Consider the following 24,574-nt stretch of genomic DNA (forward strand, 5'->3'; position numbering starts at 1 on the left):
TTCCCAATAGGTTATGTATTATTTACACAACGATACAGTGGTTTAATATGTTAAATATTTGGAATCAACAATATATTAATTATAGTTCACTTTCAATAACAGATAGTTGACTTTTATATTTATTATGTATATTAAAATATGTGCTACATATAAGCATGAATATGCTGCATAGTAGCTTTTTCAATCTGATCACTTTTTGATGAGCTAGGAAAATTGCTATCAAGAACAGTAATGATTGAGTTGTATAGTAAACAGCAATTTATAATTAAGTACTTTCATTATATAGCTGTGATTTATATGTCTCCTCCATACGTACCACTTCAAGTGTATTTTTGTTTTAAAAAATAACAACAAAATCAAAAAATAAACCCCAATTTTGAACAACACAATTCAAGTATGACGTTGGCTCTTACGTTAACATGCGAGTCTATGTTTCGAATTGGGTAGGATTCGCTACCTAGCAGTTTTAGTTCAAACCAAAAATCAATTCCAAAAAATTTAATATTTCTAATTTTATTCATATATATGTACTGACAAAGCTTTTTTCCCATTGTATGCTTTATCTATCAATACAATTAAATCTTTAAAACTAGGTGAGAATACATATATTAAACATATTTGCTACGCAGCTGTTTCCTACTAAGACAAAATTTCAGGTTGGTGATAAACAGTTGTCTGCATCACTTATAAAGTGATATTATATATATATATATATTGGCGGAAGCATATTATTACAGAAACACATATTTTTGTAGAATCAAAAATTTTACGGAATTTTACGGAAAATTTTACGGCTTAGCCATTGTCCAGGGGCCGTTGCAATATTCGAAAGTTTCTTCTTCCAAAACTTCTTCGGAAGTTAAATACACTTTTGTGGGATAATTCAATTACTTATTTAAAAGAAATCTAAGAATATGATCTTATAATATAATGATAGTTTAATAATTTAAGGACTACGATTATTTCCTGAAAGCTTGGTTTTGTTGCGAATAATCGTGCTTTGATAATTTTTGGATTCATGTTCTCGGTGTACTACTGTCAGATTATATTCCTCTTGCTAGCCGTAGAAGACAACCACATCAGTTTGAGATTAAAATTTTATGCTGAGTTTCAGTCTTGATCAGTGTTTAACAATCTTAGGACGTATCCTCCGTAAATTCGTATATATGCTATCTCAACTATAAGACGTATTACTCACTTATAAGTGAGTATGTGGCATATCACGTCTCTTTTTACTCCATCTAAAAATATCGAAGCAATTCACCACACTTATCTATTTTTGAAAAGTAGCATCCATCAACTGTTAATTATCTATTAATTAATAATGCTTAAACAGAACGGGGAAAATCGAGAGCCCAGCTTGCACATACTGGAATGTGGGTTTTGAACAAAATAAAATATAAACTCAAAAGATAAGTCGGTTTACTGGTAATACAAAACTTCATCTCGACAATGATGAAAAGCTCAGAGAATTTCAATTTGATTGTCCAATTCATAGAAGCCGTACTGCATACCTAAAAGTGTAATCTCGGAGTATATTTCCTACAAATTGAAACCTATATAGAATATATTATATATAGTATATAAAAAAACCTAGACATCGTGTGAGTCTCTTGGCTAAGCTAAACATACTGCAGGAACATTGTTCATAATAGAAGCAATTAAAAGTCCTTAATGTAGTGAAAACTTACATCTACAAGTACAACACCGCGTTGAACTTTCACCGAACTAGTTCCGGGAAAGCCGTTCTGAGGAGATAACACATGCCAACCATGAAGATAGAGTGCTATTTTGCAGATTCCTTTTCTATTCAATTGATTACTGAGCACAGACTTTGTCTCATTTTTGTAGTTTATCATTTTTTTTTCTTTTTTAAATAAATAAATAAAGCTGGGTCTCTTCTATTGCCAAATTATTAGATTTCTCTTAATTAAATATTCGGTACTGCTGTTAATTTAACACTATAATTAGAAAAAACCTTCATCTCCACAAATAAATTGCATTATTTCATTAATAAAAAATATAGTTCGCAGATGGCTACTGTGCAATTAAAGTATTATTCTTTTTAATGAATTTGGATTACTGAAGTGGCATATTTAAAGTGCAGACTCGAAAAGGTTCCACTTCATCAATGCTACTTTACTTAAAGTAGGAAAAAATATGAAGCATTTGTTTTGTAAAAATTCTTTAATAAATTTTAATAAACTCTAAATCCAAAATTTGTCACAAATGCACCTCCTTAGCAAACTTTTTTATTTATTTAAAAAAAAAAAATACTCGTATTAATTGTATAATAATTATTACACTCCTTTAAATATTTACTTCTCATAATCTATATATACGAGTAATATTGCACTGACATTAATTGATTTCTGAATAGTAACATGTCTTCCTTATGCACTTTATGGTTATAAAATCTTAATCATTAATATTTTGTGAATGTACTTTTATTGTCTCAGTTTATATTCATAAGTCAAGATCTAGTTTTCGTCTTAGCGCTAATTAAATCACTAAAAATCAGAATTCACAATCACTTTTATATTATTCAAATACAGCTACAATGTATATTGTAGTTGCCTCACCTCATGTGTCAGAGTCCAGCCTTGGCTAGGAAGAGATCCAAAATCTGAAATCGTTCTATAAACTTAGGAACCTAGCTTAGTTTATAGAATTGTCAGGTTGATTCAACTTAACCTAATGGTCTGTTGGGGGTCTCAGCTTATGCGTTGCTTGTACGCTGATTTTTAGTCTGCGAATGTACAAATGCTGATTCTATGGTACCACAACGGGCCATTATTTAAGCTTAACTGGTCTTTGGGAACAAGGCTGCCACTTCAACCTAACCTAGTCTGCAATATATATTGTTGAAATATATATGGAATTTCTTCAAACGTATTGTTGGACATAAAATCAACAAATAAAGACAATTCACATAATGAAGATACCAGTGATAAGTTGATAGCATTTTTCTGTTATCTACATAACTTACAGAAATTAAGACAATATACAATATAACATAGCCTAAACTCAATACATGATAGGTATATAAGGTTTACTATAATATAAGTATATATACTATAATCAATCTTATAAAACCGTTTCAACTATGAATTTTAAAAGATATATACTATCGACTTCATTGTTATATTTCCCTTTAACATTTATAAATCAAATTAAAGAACTACTCGTAATTCCTACAATGAATTAAGTCAAAATCTTCACAATCCAAATACTATTTTCTTGACAAAACTTAGCGAACTTAATAATAATTTGCTTTTTTAGTCTCCACCAGCTTCATATGTCACGCGATCTGAAAGTTCATGCTATAACTTATTTTTAGTAGACATATTGTCATCCCCTATTGATATAAGACCTCGTTATACTATATGACTATATGACATATGTAACACATATGTCATCCTCTTTGTCTTGTTCAAAGCCTAACCACTCGAATAGCATTCAATCAGAAATGGAAAAATTTCAGATTCTGGACTCCATTAACGATGATATTCAAATTTTGTTTAATTTTCTAGAAGTATGGAGTAATCGTGTAACTACAATGATTCATCCTGAAAAATACAATATATTTGAGAGTGTTTTGATAGTTATAAGACAACTCTTGCGTCTTCTTAACTCAAAATGTGCTAAATTTTTTTTTAGAAATATTTCTTATGGTTTGATACTCTGGGTTACAATATACCTATATCTCTTAATAAATGCCAAATGTTTGAAAACTATTTAACCAGCTAGGTTATTGTCATTATGTGCCGAAATCTCATAGAAAATCACCTCCATGCAATAATGTAAGATGTCCTGTTAAAAATATTCGAATGTGTTATATATTACACAGACTAACCACCTGCATTTACTGAATTTACTGAATTAAAAATTTAATTAAAATCTAAATCACAATAACTTACTTAGTTGGCCATTATTGACGTGAGTCGTATTGGACGTGAGTCTCCGCCAACCAGCCCGCTCAGTGGATTTGTGGACTGGATTTTTGAATCAGTGGACTGTCACCAGATTATAGAATTTAGCGTCTCCAAATCGTTGGTTTCCGGGTCCTTCCACCGAAGATGTGGACGTCCTCTATCTGCTTGTACCGAATCAAACACCCTCCTACCGGGAGCATTTTTTCTTCTATTCGCACTACATGACCAAGCCAGAAAAATCGCTGAATTTTTATGCGCTTAATTATGTCAATGTCGAGGAATAACTTATACAGCGCAAAGATCTTTCGAAGAATTTTACTCTTGAATACTCTTAAGGCTTTCTCATCACTGTTGTCCAAGCTTCTATACCATATAGCAGAACAGGCATGATAAGAAACGCGTGTTTTTAATTTGTCGAGGGAGGATTTTCTTTTTCAAATGCCTAGTTAGCCTGAACTTGCATCTGTTGGCAAGAATGAATCACAAGTGTTTTAATAATCTTGATTACAAGTGTCGCTTTTTGCCCATCATTTTTGAAACGACAAACTGGGTTATTCTATAGATAGTAAATGGATTACTTACCAGTCCTTATATTAAGAAATGTATTTACTAAAATATGACTCTATTTTTTTAGCAAAATGACGAAAAATCGGTATTTGAGGTACATGAAAGTTATCTAATGACCTTTGTAATTTATTATCTGTACTAAAAGTTTCTTATCTACTTGTAGTCTACTTCAATATTTACATATAAAGAGTAGAAAAACAAAAAATAAAGTTGTAATTGCATTTATTATTTTATCTACATTTTTATAGAATATAATTACTTAATTAAATGCATTCACAATATTTTATAAACAAATAAGGAATATTTATGCAAAATGTTTTGAGGAAAATAAATTAATTGCTGTCTATTGAATTTAAATTTCAAAATTGCCGGTTGAGTTTGTAGCTCACTTCTCGTTCCACAGAAATCTAGTTTAATCACATCACGCAGTCACCCACTTACGTCATAGCACAGAATTATACGATCGCTCATATGCGAAAATGAATGTGAAACTGTCAAAACTTCAGATGTCATTGAAGGAAATCGAGTATCTGGGCCCTTTGCTACAGGCAGAACCACAGAAGACGGCGACATGAGTTAATTTGCACGAACGTATCTCATTTAACAGAGTCTTATGGTATGTTATGTCGATGCAAGCTCTGGTGAGGTAACTTACGAAGCTGTGGTGATTGTTGATATTAAAATTAGAAGAGTGCAAAATGTTGTAATTTATGCTGCGGTAAATATTAAATATTTCGGATTAAATATCTTTACTAACTGCTAAGGCTGTTGAGGGTGGAGGTCGCGGTGGTGGTTGGATTGGTGTAAAAGCAACATATAGTTATTAATGCAATCGCAGCAACACGAATATAAACAATTTACAATTACGTTTTAGATAGTTGGCATGTATCTTTATTGTTTTCTATTAAACGAACATGAATAAAGTGCATTTCTAGTGTGCGATGCGCATGCGCAGCTCTGCACGTTTATGCACTTTTAGTATTCTTTAAACGAAAACCAACATTCAAACGCAGCTTAACGCTACAACGGTGAAGTAAAACTGCAATAGCAACGTTTTCCCAACGATATCCGGATTAAAAAAGTATTATAAGCTCTGAAAGAAGAACAACAACAAATCTAAAATCTGAAATCTATAGCCAAAAGCTTAGAAGTGCAGATTTTGAATGTGTGTTTAATTGAAATCGATTTTCTATAGAATTTTTGTGCAAAACATTCGCATTACTGCCCATTATCGGTTCGGAGTGTGAAGTACTATCGGCTGCTTGAGATGCACTACAACAAAAAGTGAATGTAAATTTTTCAACTTAATTTTTTTTGTTGTTAGTTTTGAATACTTACAATTAAAATAAAATAAAACTAAAATTAAAATAAAAATCAAAAGAAAAAAAACTTTTTGCTGAAAGGGTTCACCTGTGCAAATTTTTATGCTCCACTATTACGGATTCAAGTACTTCTGTGCCGGTTTGTGTACGTCTACGGACTTCCATTTGACAACAAATTGACGGAGCGCAGTCTCCACTTTAAGTGGTAAGTTAAGTCACAATTAGATTGTAGTCACAATCAAAAGTTCAATTGAAATAAGATATTTAAAATCGAAAGAAAAAGGAAAGGCGGTCTTACCTCACCCTTATCTAATACTATGGTTTAAATGTTGCAATGGACTTACGTCTCCCAGACACATTAAGACTCCTTTTACTCGAATTTTGCATACAAAATCGATTTTTCTATTCGGATTAATTAATTTTAGTGCATTACATTTCAACTTAACAAGTAATGTGTTTAAAGTGGAATATTTTTGTGTGAATTGCATTCCTCATTGAATATTCAATGCTCTTACTTCCATGAACTTCAATTAAATTGAACGCAAACATGTATGAAACAATGGGACAATATATCATAAGTTGTTTTTTACATTTCAATGACAAAAGTCAAAGGAAAACAGACTTTGCAGACAGATTTTGCAGATTTTCTCTCTTGTTTATGAGAACTAATGTGAGATTGCTTAAATTAATAAATCAGTTTTTGAACTTCATAATCCCGTAACATAAACAATGTAAATACAAAAAGAAGATTATATATGAATTGAGAAAAATATATTATTGTCATTAATTCTCCAGTTATTTAAATCACGCATAACCAAACACTTCTCAATTATTGTTTATCACAATAATTATTGTTTATTACTTCATTAGACTAAGCAATAATTGACCTCAGATCTGCATACCTCCCTGAGGAGCCTATAACCATTCTGAGATTTGATAACGCAGTGTTGGTTTGTCTGTCAATTTCCGTAAATAATTTGAGGTCTCTATCCTTATGTCTTTTTTGATGAGATCAATCTCGCGGTCCCTGAGGATGTCATTCATCCTAATGTACCATGTACTTTGAAAAGTCTAAAAGATCTTTCGTATTTTAGCAGCAGTCTTTTGAAAGACTGAAAACTTTTTTTCTAAAACGTCTAAAATACTTTTAACGATCTTTGCCAGAATTGCCCAATAAATGGATTTCCGAACAATAAACTAAACAAGCTGTACTAGAAAAGAGTACTAGGAATATCAAACTCTGGAATATCATGAAATCATATAAACCGAATTTGTAAAGTCACGTATGTATATATAAATATTATGCTTATTGGTTTATCACGAATTTGTTTTAGAGATAAATAAGGTTAAGAAGAAAAAATGTTGTTTCTAAAAATAAATGTACCTATATATACCACGAACCAACTACGTACGAATACCTATGGTTCTAGATGTGGACTCATGTGGCTATAACTACTACTATTTGGTATTAAGACTCACTGTACTAAAACTATAAATTGAAATTAGTATAAAGAATTAAATTAGAACGGGTGCTGAACTGAACCGGATTTGAACCGAAACCTCTAACTTTTAAAATTAATTCGATCCAATTCCCAAACCGAACTACTGCGGATTTATAAATTCTGCCTAAAATAGCTGGTAGATAAGCTAGAAAATCAGTTTTCAAATGTTTCAATGTTACAAAGTATCAAATCAGTGAAGTGCTGCTTAATCAAAAATCATGAAATGGATAATATATACTTTCAACTTTATATATTGGTATAAGTTTAAGTATAATTAATATATAAACAGAAACTGCATATACAAATTGTTGTAAGATGGAATTCTTCTACTAAATGTGCATACTCACCAAGTTTAGTGTTTACATAGGCTGTCATTTAAATATAGTCTTCATATTTTCAAAATAGTCAGACAAATATATATTTCTAAAGAGACAAATATCAATGTACTAACACATTTTTACCAAATATAACCTCAAAACTGAATTAAAAAAGTATATATAACTGCAATCACACTGAAATACTCATTATGCTTAACGCAAATATACGAGTACCGTTCAAATATTTTGTTATTTTTGATATAAAAATTTTAATTTTATAATTCTAAATAAATTCATGAAATTGTAACATTCAGTAAAATCAGTTTTTATTTTTTTTTTTTAATAAAAATTCATTTTGATTTTACTTACAAATTTACAGCCATCAATTATCTCGCACCTCAGCAATCAAATAAATACATATTTTAAAGTTCAAAAATAATTAAAATAATTATTAATAACAATAATTAATATAGTTTTTTAAGTGTTAATAGTTTGTTTTGATTTATCCGATTTGTACAGGGGCGCAGCACCTAGCATTCCAGTAAGAACCTAAAATAATTTTGCTGGCTTTGTTGTGTGGTGTCTGAGCCAAACTCCCTCAAATTATGCGCATAAATAAAGATAATGGGTCTGCGGCAGTAATTCAATCGCTTGAGCGATAATAACTGAAGTAAACATTGTTATTACACAAAAATTTATGAGATTTTCCACTAATCGATCTGAGATATATGTTTCTACAGAACTATTAAGTTTATGTGATTCTTTGTAACGTTGAACAGGTTTACGTATGGAAGGTGTTATTTAATAATTATGAATACAAATCAGTTAAACAATTAAAAACAATTAAAAGCACAGTTAACAATGATTAAAATTGAATGAAAATGCCGACATAAATCTTTAAGAAAGTTTTTTGTAATTTTTTATTATTTATGTTGGTTTATATACTTAAGTATCTGCCATACTTCTTATTCTAGCTTTACCAAAGCTATAATACCATTCACTTTGTTAAATATCAATAATTTAACACTTCTTTCATCTGGATTTTATCCATTTGACTTTAAACTGCTGAAAAATTATTTTATTTTCAAATTATATCTGCCTAAATATATAGAAGGTACTATATTATATAAAGTGTCATACAAACTCTCTCAGCTCTCTCAGTTATTGATTAAAATAATGAACTCTACACAAAACTCTACACATTAATGTTTATTTATTAATGCTTTTGATTCAATCTTCTTTGCGTCACATCATTTACTTTTATCCAATAATAGTGAATAATAGTATATATAGAACCGATAAGATTTATATCTGGTTAAAGTAGCCATTGTATACCTCTGTTTTCGATCAAAATTCTTTTTTTAAGAAACTCTCGATCACTTCCTATAAAGGAGCTTAAACAATTCCTATATAAACTTCTTTAATTGCTTTATTTATCCTTTAAACAATTATTGAGGAATGGGGTATGAGTTTCAAGGCGTAGCCTAGATTTTACTCGGAAATATTTTTTTAAAAGTTATTTTTGAAGTTCGCTAAATTCTTTTAAATAAGAAATAGGAATAGTTTTATTTATGTTTTTCTTTAATTTATGTATATATGCATGAAAATATGTATATCTATATAGTAATAGTCTCATGGACACTATTTAGGAAAACTTTATTTAAATACACTCCATGCTCAAAAACTCAATCCAACTCTTTTAGCAATTTTTCCATAGTTATTTTTAAAATTGGTCAAGTTTTCCAATATTTCTAACGTTTTATTATTATAACTTTAAGTTAAAATTAGATCCAGTATGGGTTCTAGTATCTTGTTCTGTTTATTATAAATATTTTTATAAATCTCAACAGATTAAGGAGATAAATCGATGGACAATATTTTTCTTTAAATTACATTATTTTTATAAATTATTCTGTTAATGGGGATATCCTTCCCCTTGATCTGATGATAATTATAAAAGAATTAAATAAATTATTAAAAGTATTAAAGAGAACAAGACACTGAGTCCTCCATCTATCTGGATCTGGATCTGGATACGCTGGATCTAATGATAATTATAGAAGGGTTTGAATATGACACTGGATACTATTAGCATTTTCGATTGGTAAATATGGATTCAATTTAAATTTACTCTTGATCTTTCAAATTTTGTTGTCAAAACCTTTTTAGAGTAAACTAGCATTTTTGTAGTAGCGTTAAAAGATATATATTTTTTTATGAATATTTATATTGAATCAAATCACACTTCAACTGTCAAAACATATAAAACAGCTGTTACTGTTAGAGGAATCTTACTATTCTCGCAAATTATCTAGAGTGTTATAAGTTAATGTCGAGTGTTATAGATTTTACTCCAGATTTACATTAAAAGAGCAACTCGATTGAAAAAATTACCCCAGATTTACCAAACGAAAATGTCATATGTAAGCAATCTTAATCAATATGACTAAATGATATTCATCTGTTGGTCCATTTGCCTGTATGGCCATATTATTGTTATCGTATGTATGTTTACATGTTATTGTATATAATTTATTAAATAAAAATATATCTGTTTGTGTTAGGGATATGAAAGTGTTGGAAAAAATGTTTTTCTAATATTAAATTTTTATTCTTTTATGCATTTTTTACTCTTTAGTATAGTTTATATGTAAATATATTAAATATTGTAGACCGAACTGATCACACAATTTACTTCAGATTTATTTAGGTTTACCTGAGAAAAATATTCTTCTCATTATTTAATTACAACAAATTCCTAAAAATTACTTCACTTTTTATTATTTAATTACTTGTATAATACCATAAAATCTACTTTTCAAACTCATCTCTATTTAACTAATCTCTGAGACAATCTTTCAAACACTTAAAACTGTATTTAATAGCACTTCTGATAAGTTAGGTGCAGAGGTAAAAAAATTGTTTTTATTACTATGTAACCAATAAAATCTGAGTACTTCAAAGTATTAGATAATCTTTAGGATTATTATAACAAAATTAGATAAACAAAAATATAATTAACTTTTTTTATTGTTTCGGGTTTGAGTTATTTTAAAAATTTTCTGCATAAGCTACATTGTTAGCACCGCAATGAGATAATGTATGACTTTTTCGTAGCAAAACATAACTAGTAGCTTAAATATTTTTTAATTGGAGCTTAAATGTTAATATAAAAAGGATTGTAAATTGTTAAAATGTTTAATTAACTCTTTTTTAAACTTGACTGACACATTATACAATGGAAACAAACTCTAAACTGATACAGGCTCTGTTACATGTGAAGTGAACTCATTCATCTCAATGGCTAATATCTCGTTTAATAGTGAAAGTGTTTTCATTTGAAGCCTCCTAACATACATTCAAGCACCACATGAACTTACAACCAGTCGAACTGACTAAGATTTGTGAGTAAGAGTCTTACTATGGTATATTGTGTGGTTGGTTTCTCTCATAGATCATGAATAATAATAAAATTTACATGGAAAATAAATTAATAAAAAAAAATTCAGCAATTATTTTAGTAAAAAAAAAACTATACATATATATTGTAAATATTTCTTTTGGATATTTCCAAATTACTAAGGCTGATGTGACTTAGTCAGATTTATTTAACAAAATAAATATTCATTTTTATTTTGAAAAAATATTATTTATCAATATCTGTACTATTAAGTCACTTACTGGCATTAAAATCAGCTTAACTCTTATTAATAAAACTATTTTAGTGACCTTTTTGAAACAACTGTTACAAAAGACATAACAAACTTAAGTGATTTATAGATGTTCTATTCAAGAAGAAGACAAATAGATATACAATATTCCTATATAGGATATATCACTATCAAAATTGATTATGGCAACTTTTAACATAAATTGATATAATGTATTGTAATATAAAAATATAATTGATTTTCAGTTTTTTATAAACCTAGAAATTAGATCTAATTGGCCTTAAAGGTAAAACAGAGAAGGACATATGGTGAGGACATGCCTGACACTAAAGTGTGAGAAAGAAATGCCCAAATAGATAACATATCTTACATTGTATTAAGAAATATTACTCGTTAATGTGACTTGGAAATTACAATTTATTATAAAAACTAAACTCAAAAATAAACTCTAAATCCATGAAAACATTACAATAGATATCTATCTTAACATTTATCTACTTGTGCTATTACAAGTAAATCTTACTACATATTTTTGGCAAAGCTCAATATGGACATATCTTAGAATAACCTCAACTATGAACTACCAATAACACGTACATTCAGTATATATATAATACGCTCGTAATAAATCATAGGTACATTAAAATTATAGTTTTAAGTTATAAATTTAATCTATCTAAAGTGTACAAAAACTTACAATCTTTCTAGACTAACACTGTTAATAATAAAAATTTTTCAATATAACTTCAATATATACTTATAGCGTTTTCGATTGGTAAATCCGGTTTCAAAATAAATTTACTCTCGTTCTGTCAAATTTTGTTACCCAATCGAACATTTTGATGAGTAATACAACATTCCTTTGATCGTGTTAGTAGACATTTTTATTTTTTACAAATATATACATATAGTGAATCAGATCACAGTTTATCTGTCAAATCATATAAAATAGCTATTAAAATCAGAGTAATCTTGCTACGCTGGTATAAAATCTAGAGAATTATAAATAAATCTCGAGTTTTATATAGGTATTGCCCCAGACTTAAAAATCGAAAATGAAAATTGCACTACAATTGTATTAAAAGAGCATTAAAAAACATCTCGATTGCAAAAATAACCCCATTTTTACCAATCGAAACTATATTAATTTTGGAATAACAATTCTCATTTACTTTTAATAGTCACAACCATAAAGATCTAACGTTTAGTTGTAATAATAGCGTAATAACTAGTTTAATATAAAATATTAACAATTGTTCAGATTAACATTTTGTTTCGTTGTACCAGAACTTTAGGAAAATATTGTATTCAATTGGAGTTTAAAATTACTTTTACAAAAACTTTGGTTTGTTAAATTGTTTTCAATGCAATTTATATCTATTAAAAAAATTTATTAAGTAAATAGTAAAGAAATAAAATGTCATGTCACATAATAGTTCGTTTGAACTCTAAAACTAATTTTTCCATAATACTGAAGATAACTTTTTTTAAATCTATTAATATTTTGAATTATTAAGAGTATTCTGATTATTATTAAAATATCAAAGCCTATTTTATAAAGTCATATGACAAAAAGTCACTACGCTATTTATGATAATAACTAAAAGACATCACAATGGTCAACGTGTCAGGGCACACAGTCACTTAAATAGCTGATAATAACTCATTCCTTTAAGAGCATGGTTTAACAAGTAATGTTTGCCAGATCATCTTACAAACTTAGGAGTACAACCGATCACTATTATATTTTCAATCAACGTATGTATCCAAAATTTATTTAAAAAACTGGTCCCAATAACTTCATTAATAAATAAGCTATCAATGTACCCTTAAAAATGTAGAAATCCTTAAAATTGGCAAAATAATCGGAATGACGAAAATAATGGTACCCGAAACGAAGCCATAAATAAATAGGTATATACTTTGGGCAAATAAGTAAGAATCTGTCCGAAAGTAAATCCTTTAATATGAAGTAGTAACTATAATTTTTTCTTTCAGAGTAGCAAAAAATACTTTAATTTATGAAAGGAAACATGTGAAGTAACAACAATGCTCTTAATATCTTCAGAGTTAGAATTTACTCGCAAAAATATTAAGTCTGAAACCAGTGCAGCTCAATACAAAAATCAATCAATTGTGAATGATCACTGGGAATATATTGCAAAATTTTCCTGATCCCTTAAAATCATATGAGCATTTCATTTACTAATAAATTCAAATTATAAATTAATTAGTTAATTAAAATATATCACATGTCAAAATAATCATTTGAAATATTAGGAAAGTAATACCAATTTGTTTCAACCAGACTTAATGCTGTTTTTTTACAACTCTGAAAGAAAAAATTACGGCTTATGATATGTATATACCTATAATAGTATATTATAAAATTATAGCATATAACTATAAAATGAAGGTTTTTTTTTTCTGCTCTACTACTATTTTATTCTTATAAGGAATTCATATACTTATAAAGTATATAAAGTCGTGATATTTTATTATAGATTTCAGCATGATAAACTAATTCAGATAATTTTAATTAGTGACTAGATTATAATTACATACAGCAACTGACTTCAATAAAATTTTACTTTATTTTTCACTCCAGTATGTTTAATTAATTCCAAAAATTATAATTAATCAATTATACTTGTATACTTTTACTCTTTTCCTTTACATTTTACTCCAGATCGGTAATACCCACAATGTTGTTATTAGAAAGTATACAAATATTAATCGATGAGTAGATCAAAATTTCATTTTCCCCTTCTTATTTTTTTTGTTGTTGTCATACATATCTGGTTTTAACCATTAATTTGTTATTAATATTTTCATTTTAATTTGTTTCCTAAAAACGTACACTGCAAGTTTTTCAATGTGTCTATTTTTCAATGTGTCCATTTTTCATGTTATGATACTCTGTCCACCTCAATAACCGCAGTGTCAAAGACCGATTAAAGACCGCTCAAAAGTGTTAGTATTACAGAAACCTACTATTAAACTTACGCAATGAATTTTAAATAATTTTTATTTACGAATAACATAGACCTGCACTAAATAGCTTAAGAAAAAGTAATGCAATTTTAACACTTTGCCCACCTCTCAGCCCAAAACATGTCCGCAGGTCGTTCAAATGCAACCGCTTTCCTTGCTTTTGCGTGAAACGTTTACGTCGATTGTTGCACTGGGAGTATGTGTATCTGTGTAAGCCTTTTGGTCCTCCTGACAGTTTTCAACTTCACAGATATTTGACATTTTCGATCTTATGTGCGGAATTATTTATGAGTTCCTATTTTGTAATTTTGTACTTTTTATGGCATTACAGTTTATGTTTTCATAAGAGACTGCGATCGACACAGTGACAACCTTCCCATATCGCAAAACTGGACACTGATCACCCATATGCGCATATTTATGAGCAATTTTTTATATTTTCTTTGTTCACGGTTGACAATTGGTATTCCCACTAACTTGGTAACCACTGGAACCACCAGTGCGATGGTGCGGTGGTTCCAGTGCAATGGTGAGCAGCAGCAATATCCGCTCAGGCCAGTTTGAAGACTGCGTGTATCATTGATAAGCTATTTGACTTTTCCATTTTTATTGTTTATTGTTTATGGCTTTTCACATCTAAACGAGTTCAACGAGTAAAATTGGTGTGGTGCGTTCAGCAAAATTTGTGTTACAATTTCAGTGAATACAAAAAAAAAATATTCAGAAAACTAGATAAAAATTAGGACTTTGGGTTATTGTGTAATAACTTTTTAACAACAGGTTCCATGGTTGAAATTTATATGCTCAACTAAACTAATTTAATGCTCTTACTTTATTTGTTTATTTTCTAAATGTCTCTTCGAAGAAAGGTGCCAGTTTAATTTTTGCGCTATTAATGCAAATATCGGGCTTTAACTGAGGGAACCGCAGACTGTGTCTGTTAGTTTAATATAAAACATAAAAAATTGCTCATAAAATAGTAGTTAAGTAAGCATTTTATTACTACAAAATCCATTGATATCTATAAATTTCCACGCTTGTTATATGCATAAAATCAGCAAACCGTAAATATTTTTTGAAATCATCATTTATCACAGCACAATTACATGGAGTTCGCGATGATGGCATAAATTCAGAGTACATTGCAAATGGGCTTGAATAAGCAACGGAGTCAGGTTACGCTATTTTCCTTAATAGACCCAATTAATCCTGTAATTAATTGCCACTTAAAACTAAATTCACTTAAGTAGGTGATTTCGTTTTAAAAAGTGTTTTTATTGTATATTTGATTGATTGCTATAATTTATTTTTAGTGATAAATTATATGATGATAAATGATAATAAAATCGAACAACTTAATTAAGTAAATATACTTAATTGAAAGGTTTCTCAAAGCAGTAGACTACAAAAACAACAACATATTATTTTAAATATTTGGATAATTCAATAATTTAAATATTATAAAAAAAATTTTTTTTTGTACACCAATAGTTTCTATTAAGTAAGATAGTCCATACCGTCATAACTGATGTAAAAATCCAATAAAAACATTCTTTAAAATAAGAACAAGAAAAAAAGAAATTTAAATCAATTCAATAATAACATTAAAATCAATTACAATAAATAAATTTTTTAAAAAATTTAATACATATTTCAGAGTACGTTAATTTCGCTGACTATAAGCCACACATAGACTTTTTGATCCCTAGTGATATTAGATAGTGATCAAGGATAGGGATATTTGCGTTGACATCTACCATAGTAGTTTTGTGAATCTAAGGAATCCACAAACTTCTACTCCTGTTACGAAGCCATCAAGCAGATTTTATTAAACATGTTTGCTATCTTGACACTAGTAATCCTTAGTAAATCCGGTCCCTGTGTACCGTAGCTGTTACGCACTATATTATCAGAGTGTTCCGACACATATAATATGCAGTCTTATATGTGGAAGTTTTTTCTTATATTGAAAAGGAGATAACTATTGTTAAATATATTTTTTAAAATTAAAATAAATAAATATTGTAATAAAACAATTCAAAGCATTTCCGTTCACTACTGCAAGTTCATTTTTATCATTAAAAATGTTTGCACAGAAGTCTTTTAAATTTAAATAAATTTTTAAGTTTTTAAATAAAATTCTAAAAACATTTATGCTGAAATTAATTTCTAAATAATTAAAAATATTTAAATTAATTTTTAAACATATCCAAGCTTTTATTTACTAATCCCTTCCCTTTCCTACAGTAGTGGGTGAACTACTATTGTTAAAATTCTTGTTTAAATTTATTTTACATAGTGCCATACTATATACATTGAAATTGAATTCCTGATGTAATTAAAAATATTAAGCGCTTTATAAACATCATACGAATTTGACAATGGCAGCGCCATCTGTGTGTCAGTTACACGACTTATGGACTGATGTATATGATCCAACTAAATGCAGAAACTATGTAAAAAAGTACCTAAATCCTTTTAAGTATACAGTGCGAGACATAAAACTATCCATTACAAATGAATTATAAGAAAAAATTATTTAACTTTTTTTATAATTAAAGTAATTATTTTCATCAAATAATGAGAGCTTTGGGACCGTTCTATGACTTCGATGTAATAATTTTTATATAAAAAAAATACTTGTTAATTCAAACAAAAATACTTTGTAATTCTCCAAACTCATTTCATTCATTTTATAAGTTCGAGTTAGTAATCTTCAGTGATAAAGAAAATATTCGGGTAAAATATAAATACACGAATTACGAACATCATGTATATATTTGAGACCTATGGAATGAAACTTAAGATTTGCGAATAGTACAATCAACAAAACCTTCATATAAAAGCAATGATAATATTTTTCACCATCTCACATACTACATTGACGGTTGGAGCGGATCTGTAATCATCTATCTACCTATTGGTTGTGTTACAATATGGAGTAAAGGTAAAGATTTGTTATTGTATTTGAAGACATTGATACACATACAGCGGCGTACACAGAGACTCATTTAGAAAAAGGCTTTCGGAAACTAATTCAAAGTTTATATATAGTAAAAACATTTAATTGAAAAAATAGGTATTGAACCCCGAAATAGACTTTCTTAACGCTACTATAGGTATGTAACTAGAATAAAAGTGAAAACAATGGATCGGTTTCGTTGATATATATGAACTATTGAAGACATTCTTTATTACCATTTAGAAAACAATAATGAATTGCTTTATCTCTATTTTATTACAAAAAAAGTTCCGCAGCTTGTAACGCAATATCACTATCATTTAATAACATTATGAAAATTATCACTTTCAAATAAAAATAAATATATTGTTTTTACATATGTATAAATAAATTTTATATTATACAACATTAATACCAAATTTAATTCAATATATAGGTATATATAAGTGATAAAAATAAAAATTGTATTTTTATACGAAATAAAATCTTTGATGTAATAATACTTTATTATTAATCACAAAATGAATTAATATGGGTATGATTAATATGAGTTGTAAAATAAAGCTTAATTAAAAGATAACATTAATTCAATTGATTTTTAGTAGCACACTGCATTATTAAGTAACTTTACTTAATTAAAATAAAAACCTACAAGGCCTTCCTACTACAAAACTCATCAAAACATTTCTTAATTAAAACCTTTCCAAAAATTGCAACCTATCATCACACCTTTTATGAATTTATCCAGAGAAAGGCGCCAAAATTGATATTGGGTGTTAAATTAATAATAAAAGAAGAAATATAAACTTTAATAAAGTGTTAGAAATTACACTTGATCAAATCTTTGCTTTTCCCTAATATGAAATGTTAAAACACTATCTAGTGTTCATAGCGCTAGAAACATTGTGTCGAATATGATCTCTAGAAACCCTACAATCAATTAATATTTCGTTTGTGATAACTGTAAAAAAATAAATAACTGTATAATAATATGATAGTAAAATATAATTTTATAATAATAAAATATAAAAAGATACATAAAATATAATATGTAAGAGAAATTTGATATAATAGAAATAATTAGTGTACGCAATAACATAGTATAATAGCGTTGTTTAACAATAATTAAGAAATACCAGTATATCATTTTATCGATAATAATACTACAAGAAATAATAACAGGCCTAATAAGGAATTAATGCTATAAAAATGGAAGTCAAGAAAACTACTAGATATACATTTCTCGATTAAAAGTGTTTAATCAGTCAGTTAACAAAGATAACACAAAGAGCTGTATTTAAAACAACGACTCACTTCCTCCTCGCTAATTTAAGGGGTTATAATAAGCATTAGTGTTTTAGCACCTATTGCGTTTGGTTAAACTTTTTTTGATCAATCAATTCCCAAAATTAACAGAGGAATTATGTTAAAAAGAGGGGCTCACACTATCCATATTACCTTAAGAGCATCACAATAGGCAATAGTGTTTTCTAACCTTTTTAACCTAACACAACCTTAGATCCTTAGATGTCCTTATAAGGCTGTATGTACTTTGATAATGTTTACAGTTGTTAAGCAAATATTTGGAGTGGGAAAATTACTAATCGGTGTTGAAACTGATTTTATTTTCTTTTTACTGTAAAAATATTTTTATTATATTTCCAATAACCTTCTGCTATTTTTCGGCTGGAATTATTAACCCTATGTAGTTGACAGTCTTTTTTAGAATTTAATTTTAGGTCAATATTGCAATGGTAGTGAAACAGCACAATATCTAGACTGTATGGCGGATGCATCAGATATTCTTTCTCAAGTTGTTCTAAGCCATGTGGCTTAAAATTTGTCATGACATTTCGTTTCTGCCGCCTAAGCACATTTACAATCAGCTGTTAAATATAACTTCCAGCAAGTGACGTATATAGAAGAGGATTTTGATGCAAAACCCTTTTAAAATTTTTTAATCAAATATTCATATATCCACCTAATTTAATAGATTCTTTTTAAATAATTGTTTTTATACAAATTTTAAATAAGTTTTTAAAAGTGTCTCCTTAAATAAATTTCTGTATTTCCCACAACTTATTATTATTATAATAGTATTATAAGCTTATTATAAGTTACCTAGAAGAACAACAATTAACAACAATAACAAATAATACCAATGGTACAAGATAACTAAATAACAAGAAATAAGTAGGAAACCTATGTAGTAACCGTAATCCATTTTATAAGAAAATGGATTAAATAACAATATTAATATGATATGTTTAAATTATTACAAGATATTTTAACAAAATTTATTTCTGTTGCATCATTAATATTTATACTTAAATATGAGTTGAATTTTATAAACATCTTCAACGCCATTTAATTAAGTATTTAAACCGTACAAGAAATATGACAGGATCATGCTTATAATGTTTTCTCTGATTCATCTATTCTTTCTAAATTGGAGTGAAAAATTATCTCTTGCTAAAACGCAGAATGGTTACGAGCCAGTAAAACTCAAAGCTACTGAGAATTTGAGATATTCCCCTACATATCCTACATATCTTCCACAAACAACAGAATCAAGCCAATGAAGTCAGTGAAGCCACTGATGTTAATTGATCGAATATGTCAATATCCTGGTAGAGTTCGTATAGCTCAATTTTTATTTAGATGTGGCAATCATCGGTTACTCTTAGAGGATTGAAAATCTTAAAAATAACTTTTGTCTGAAAACTTCTACTCAAACAGTTTCAAAAAGTAAAGGGTATTATTACCCTTTCCTTTTGTATGCATATTGCATGAGATTCCCTAATATTATGGGGAAAAATAATTTGGTTTTAAGACGATATAAATAATAGTTGTATTTTCTGGCTTCTTCAATGTTAACAGAAAAAAGTATTTAATCAGAAAGAATTGAGTATTATTGATTAAATATATATTGACAATTAACTGGAAATTGTTTTACGTACTTCCAAAAACCATTCACAATAGACGAATTTTTATTCTTGGCAACCATGCGATTTGAGCTGCTTATTAGTTAAGCGGTTTCAAAAAAGTTGGACTAAATAAGCCAGCAGTGTTGTTGTTTCATATGTTATTTTTAAAATAAGCGGTGGTTCTTTTGTGATATGCTTACAAAAGAAAAGGTCTAATATTAAGCAAGTTTAGTTAGCTGCACCATTATGACTAATTAAATTTCGAGTTCACTTTCTTAATTTTTTTCCAAATTCTATAAGTTAATGATTTCATAATTCTTGAGTTAACAAATCACTGCATTAACCTATTTACCAAAACTCCTGAAGGTGTAGTGCAACGAAACTCACGTTTCCTCACAAAAACATGGAAGCACATCGACCAAAGTAAAACTCTTCCTATACAAAAACGCTTTAATCAAATGAAAATAAAACTAAGCAAAAAGGGTCAAATGCTTTGAACCTTAAAATCATTAAGTCAGAGTCGAAAGGTGCAACTGAGATCAGTGCACAACAACAAATTGCGGAGTCTGTGGCGTATTGATGATAGCAATTCCAGAAACAAACTTGCAATCTGTGCTGAATGACTGTTGCATTATCGGGCAAAAAATAACATATCTCGGCTTTCCCTATTAAAATGACTAACGTGACTGGCTAATAAGGGAGTTGGAACTTCTCTGTTTTCGCGCTGTTTGTTGGATTATTTTAGGTAGCCGATACGAGGAAGTTTTATGAAAATTTTCTCATTTTTTATTTAAATTACTTAATTTTTCTATTGCAAAATTAAATTTTCAAATAATTTTTTTTAAATCTTTGCATTAATTTTCAGATAATGCTGCCTGCTGCACACCATATCAACAGCAACATCATTTATTTCCTGTTGCTTTTGAATTTATTGCCAATTTTTTGTCAACCACAATTTGTGGAATTTTTTTCGGATTATAAAAAGAATCACATCGAGGATGAGGTAAGACATCAAGTAGAGGTTTAATTTAATTAATGTTGGGTATTTACTATTTCTTTTAATTTTTTGGTATTTTAATGATTTTTGCTTTTAGTTTTTCTCATATAAAATTGGTGTTGAGTCGGTGGTGTATGAAGTTTAATGAATCGTTCTACTTTAGAGTAGTCGCACGCACAGCACGACTGACTTCAGATTTTGCAATTGAAATTGTGTTAACCTTAATTGGTGAGTCTGTGCTGCGGTTTCGTTGCAATTTCATTGTGATTGCCTTCATTTATTTCAATGAGATCGTTTTAATGAATTGGCGACATAATGTATTTAACATTTTTCAGCGAAGTATCTTTTCATATACGAATACTCAAAGAACTGATGGCATGTGTCGAAATAAAAAGTCATACAATGAAAAATGTACAAAAAACAAAGTGGAAGACATTTAAAATACCAGAAATTAAAAAAATGTTTCCCCTATAGTATATCTTAAAATGATTTATTGACTATATAAATAGATCAGATAGATACCAGTGACAATATGTCTCGTTGAAGACGGTCTCTCTTAAACTCCATAAATTACCAAAGATCCTACATGCAATTGGTAATGACTGTCTTTTCTGGCAGAAATACCAGAAATTCAAAAAATGTTGCGTATGATTAACCATATGAATAGATAGATAGATACCAGTGACAATATGTCTCGTGGAAAACGGTCTCTTTTAAACTCAGTAATTAACCAAATGCTTCACATGCAATTGAAAATAGTTCTCTCTTCTGCGAGAAAAGCCAGAAATTCAAAAAATGGTTCTCGTATAGTATATTTTAAAATACTGCGATTAATGAACCATATGAAGAGATAGATAGATACCAATAACAATAAGTCTCGTGAAAGACGGTCTCTTTTAAACTCAGTAACTAACCAAATACTCAACATGCAATTTTCTCTCCAGTTCTCTCTTCTGCCAGAAGAGCCAGAAATTCAAAAAATGTTTCTCGTATCGTATATCTTAAAGAGCTGCGAATAATAAACCATATGAATAGATAGATAGATACCAGTTACAATATGTCTCGTTGAAAACGGTCTCTTTTAAGCTCAGCAATTAACTAAATGATCTAAATGCAATTGATAATGATCCCAGAAATTCAAAAAATGGTTCCCTTATAGTATATTTTAAAATGCTGCGATTAATTAATCATATGAATAGATAGATAGATGCCAGTGACAATATGTCTTCCAGAAGACAGCCTTTTCTAAACTCAGTAATTAACCAAATGCCCTACATGCAATTCTCTCTCTAGTTCTCTCTTCTACCAGAAATTCAAAAAAAATTTTTCCTCAATAGTTTATCTTAAAGTGCTGCGATTAATTAACCATACAGATAAATTAATGGATACCAGCGACAATATGTCTGATAGAAGACTGTCTTTCTTAAACTCAGTTATTAACCAAATGCTATACATACAACTGATAATGACTCTCTTCTAATCATGACACATTTTTGAAATTCCACTCACATTTTCATTAAATCCAAGAAATGCACTGCTTCGAAAAAAACATATAATTATCAAGCTTTTTAATAATGTGACATTAAAGTTTATTGAAAAATATTCCAGTATTTGTTAAATGGGAATACCCTGGTAGGTGCAGTTCAAGCTGCTCTGTATCTTTATACATATATTATTATGCATTTGAAAAAGATTTAAATAACATGAAATTCTTATTCTTATTAGTAAATTAAACAAATTTTTAAATTATACATAACGTTGATTGAGTAAATGGTTACATTGGCTTATTGGCAAATACCCGTCCGCCTCACATAATTAACAATTATATACCGTTCTAATGCCACCTTCCTTGATAGAAACCCCTGTAGATAAACTAGTTCGATCCAGTTGAGTTTATATACTTTGACAAATGTTTAGTTTTTGCTGATGAGCAGTCTGACAGGCTGATCTCTTATATTAGAACTATTTTACAAACCATTTAATTATATCAAACAAATTATTCAACTTAAGATATGCAAGCTGTTTCGCCTTATTCGGCATAAATGCCAAATTTGATTTCTTAATCAAAAAATGGAAAAAAACGTATGGATAGATGCATTTATTTAATTATTAAAATATAGACTGTTTAAGAGAACTGTATCCATAAAAAACATACAATCCAAAATCCTGAATATCCTAAAAATGGCTGATGTATTTGACTTTTATATCAATTTTTCATTAATTTAATATTCCATAATTTGTGCTTATATTCTAACAAGTGAGGTGTTAGTAAACAAATTGCAAGCTATTAACCCATACCTGTTGAATTTGTTTCACGAACCACAAGGGGCCCACGATATCCACCGGTTGGGGACCACTGTTCTAATGTACTGAAATTTTATTCAGATAGTTTGTAAATCGAGGAAGATCAAATGAGAATATGGGCTATATTTAATGACTTTATCTTGTAAAGCATTTGTAAAATATAAGTATAAATAATTATTAAATAAAATGAAAAAAAAAGTAAAAAAAATATTTAAGGTTAATTTTTTCTTGCCTATAATATGAAAGGCACGAGTTCTAAGCCTGGCACTTGCAGTCCAAACAAATTATATACGGATTATAAACTAATTAAATAAAATTCAATTATTTCCTAAGACCACTGATGAAGAGTACTTGGCAATACTCGAAACAGCGTTGTATGGTCAGCCAAATTTCAATAAATTAAAAATAAAAAATTTGTGTCTTTGTCCTTTCTTTGCAATTCGAATCCGTCTAACTTGTAAAAAAAATATGTTATTAAGAAAATAGTTAAATGCCACAATTCAAATTTACTTTGAATGCTGTTTCTACTAAAACACTAATGTTTTTTCTTTTATTCGTAGATCAAATATATTTTTCACTACTACGTAGATGATGCACCATCCAAAGTGCACATCAATCATCGGGAAGAACGTCGCGGTACTCAAGTTACAGGGGAATATGGCTTAGTGGAGCCCGGTGGCTATATACGTAACGTGCACTACGAAGTCGACGGTGATAAAGGCTTCCGAACAGTAGTCAGAACGAGAACAGCAGCAAGTCGCACGCTGCAGATACTACACACAGGCAGTCAGCAGCCACAGAACCCAGTCCAGCATGCCAAACCAGTGGCATTTGTTACTTGAGTGTATATAATAAATAATGAAATTTTTGTACTAATTGCAAAATACAATATATAATTATGATTTATATATGTGAATTATTTTTATTTTTAGAAAACTGATTTATATTGAATAAAAACAACGTTATGTTTTATATTTGTGATTACTTCGTGGAAGACTCGTATATATGCCAATTTGAGTAATTCAGTTCTTAAAAGTAATTCTTTGATAAGTGTGAGAATGTTTTGAAAAATTATT

At 28.8% G+C, this 24,574-nt stretch overlaps 1 protein-coding gene across 1 annotated transcript; it reads left to right on the forward strand.

Moving 5' to 3' along the window:
• Nucleotides 1-5,839: 5,839 nt before the first annotated feature.
• LOC119668743 (cuticle protein 8-like) lies at nucleotides 5,840-24,340 on the forward strand. The gene is made up of 3 exons (XM_038078355.1): nucleotides 5,840-6,029; nucleotides 21,063-21,200; nucleotides 24,059-24,340. The coding sequence occupies exons 2-3, from the start codon at nucleotides 21,066-21,068 to the stop codon at nucleotides 24,338-24,340; spliced, it is 417 nt and encodes a 138-aa protein (XP_037934283.1). The 5' UTR covers nucleotides 5,840-6,029; nucleotides 21,063-21,065.
• Nucleotides 24,341-24,574: the final 234 nt, after the last annotated feature.

Source organism: Teleopsis dalmanni, chromosome 1 (assembly GCF_002237135.1).
Source record: "Teleopsis dalmanni isolate 2A chromosome 1, ASM223713v2, whole genome shotgun sequence".
Lineage (NCBI taxonomy): Eukaryota > Metazoa > Arthropoda > Insecta > Diptera > Diopsidae > Teleopsis > Teleopsis dalmanni.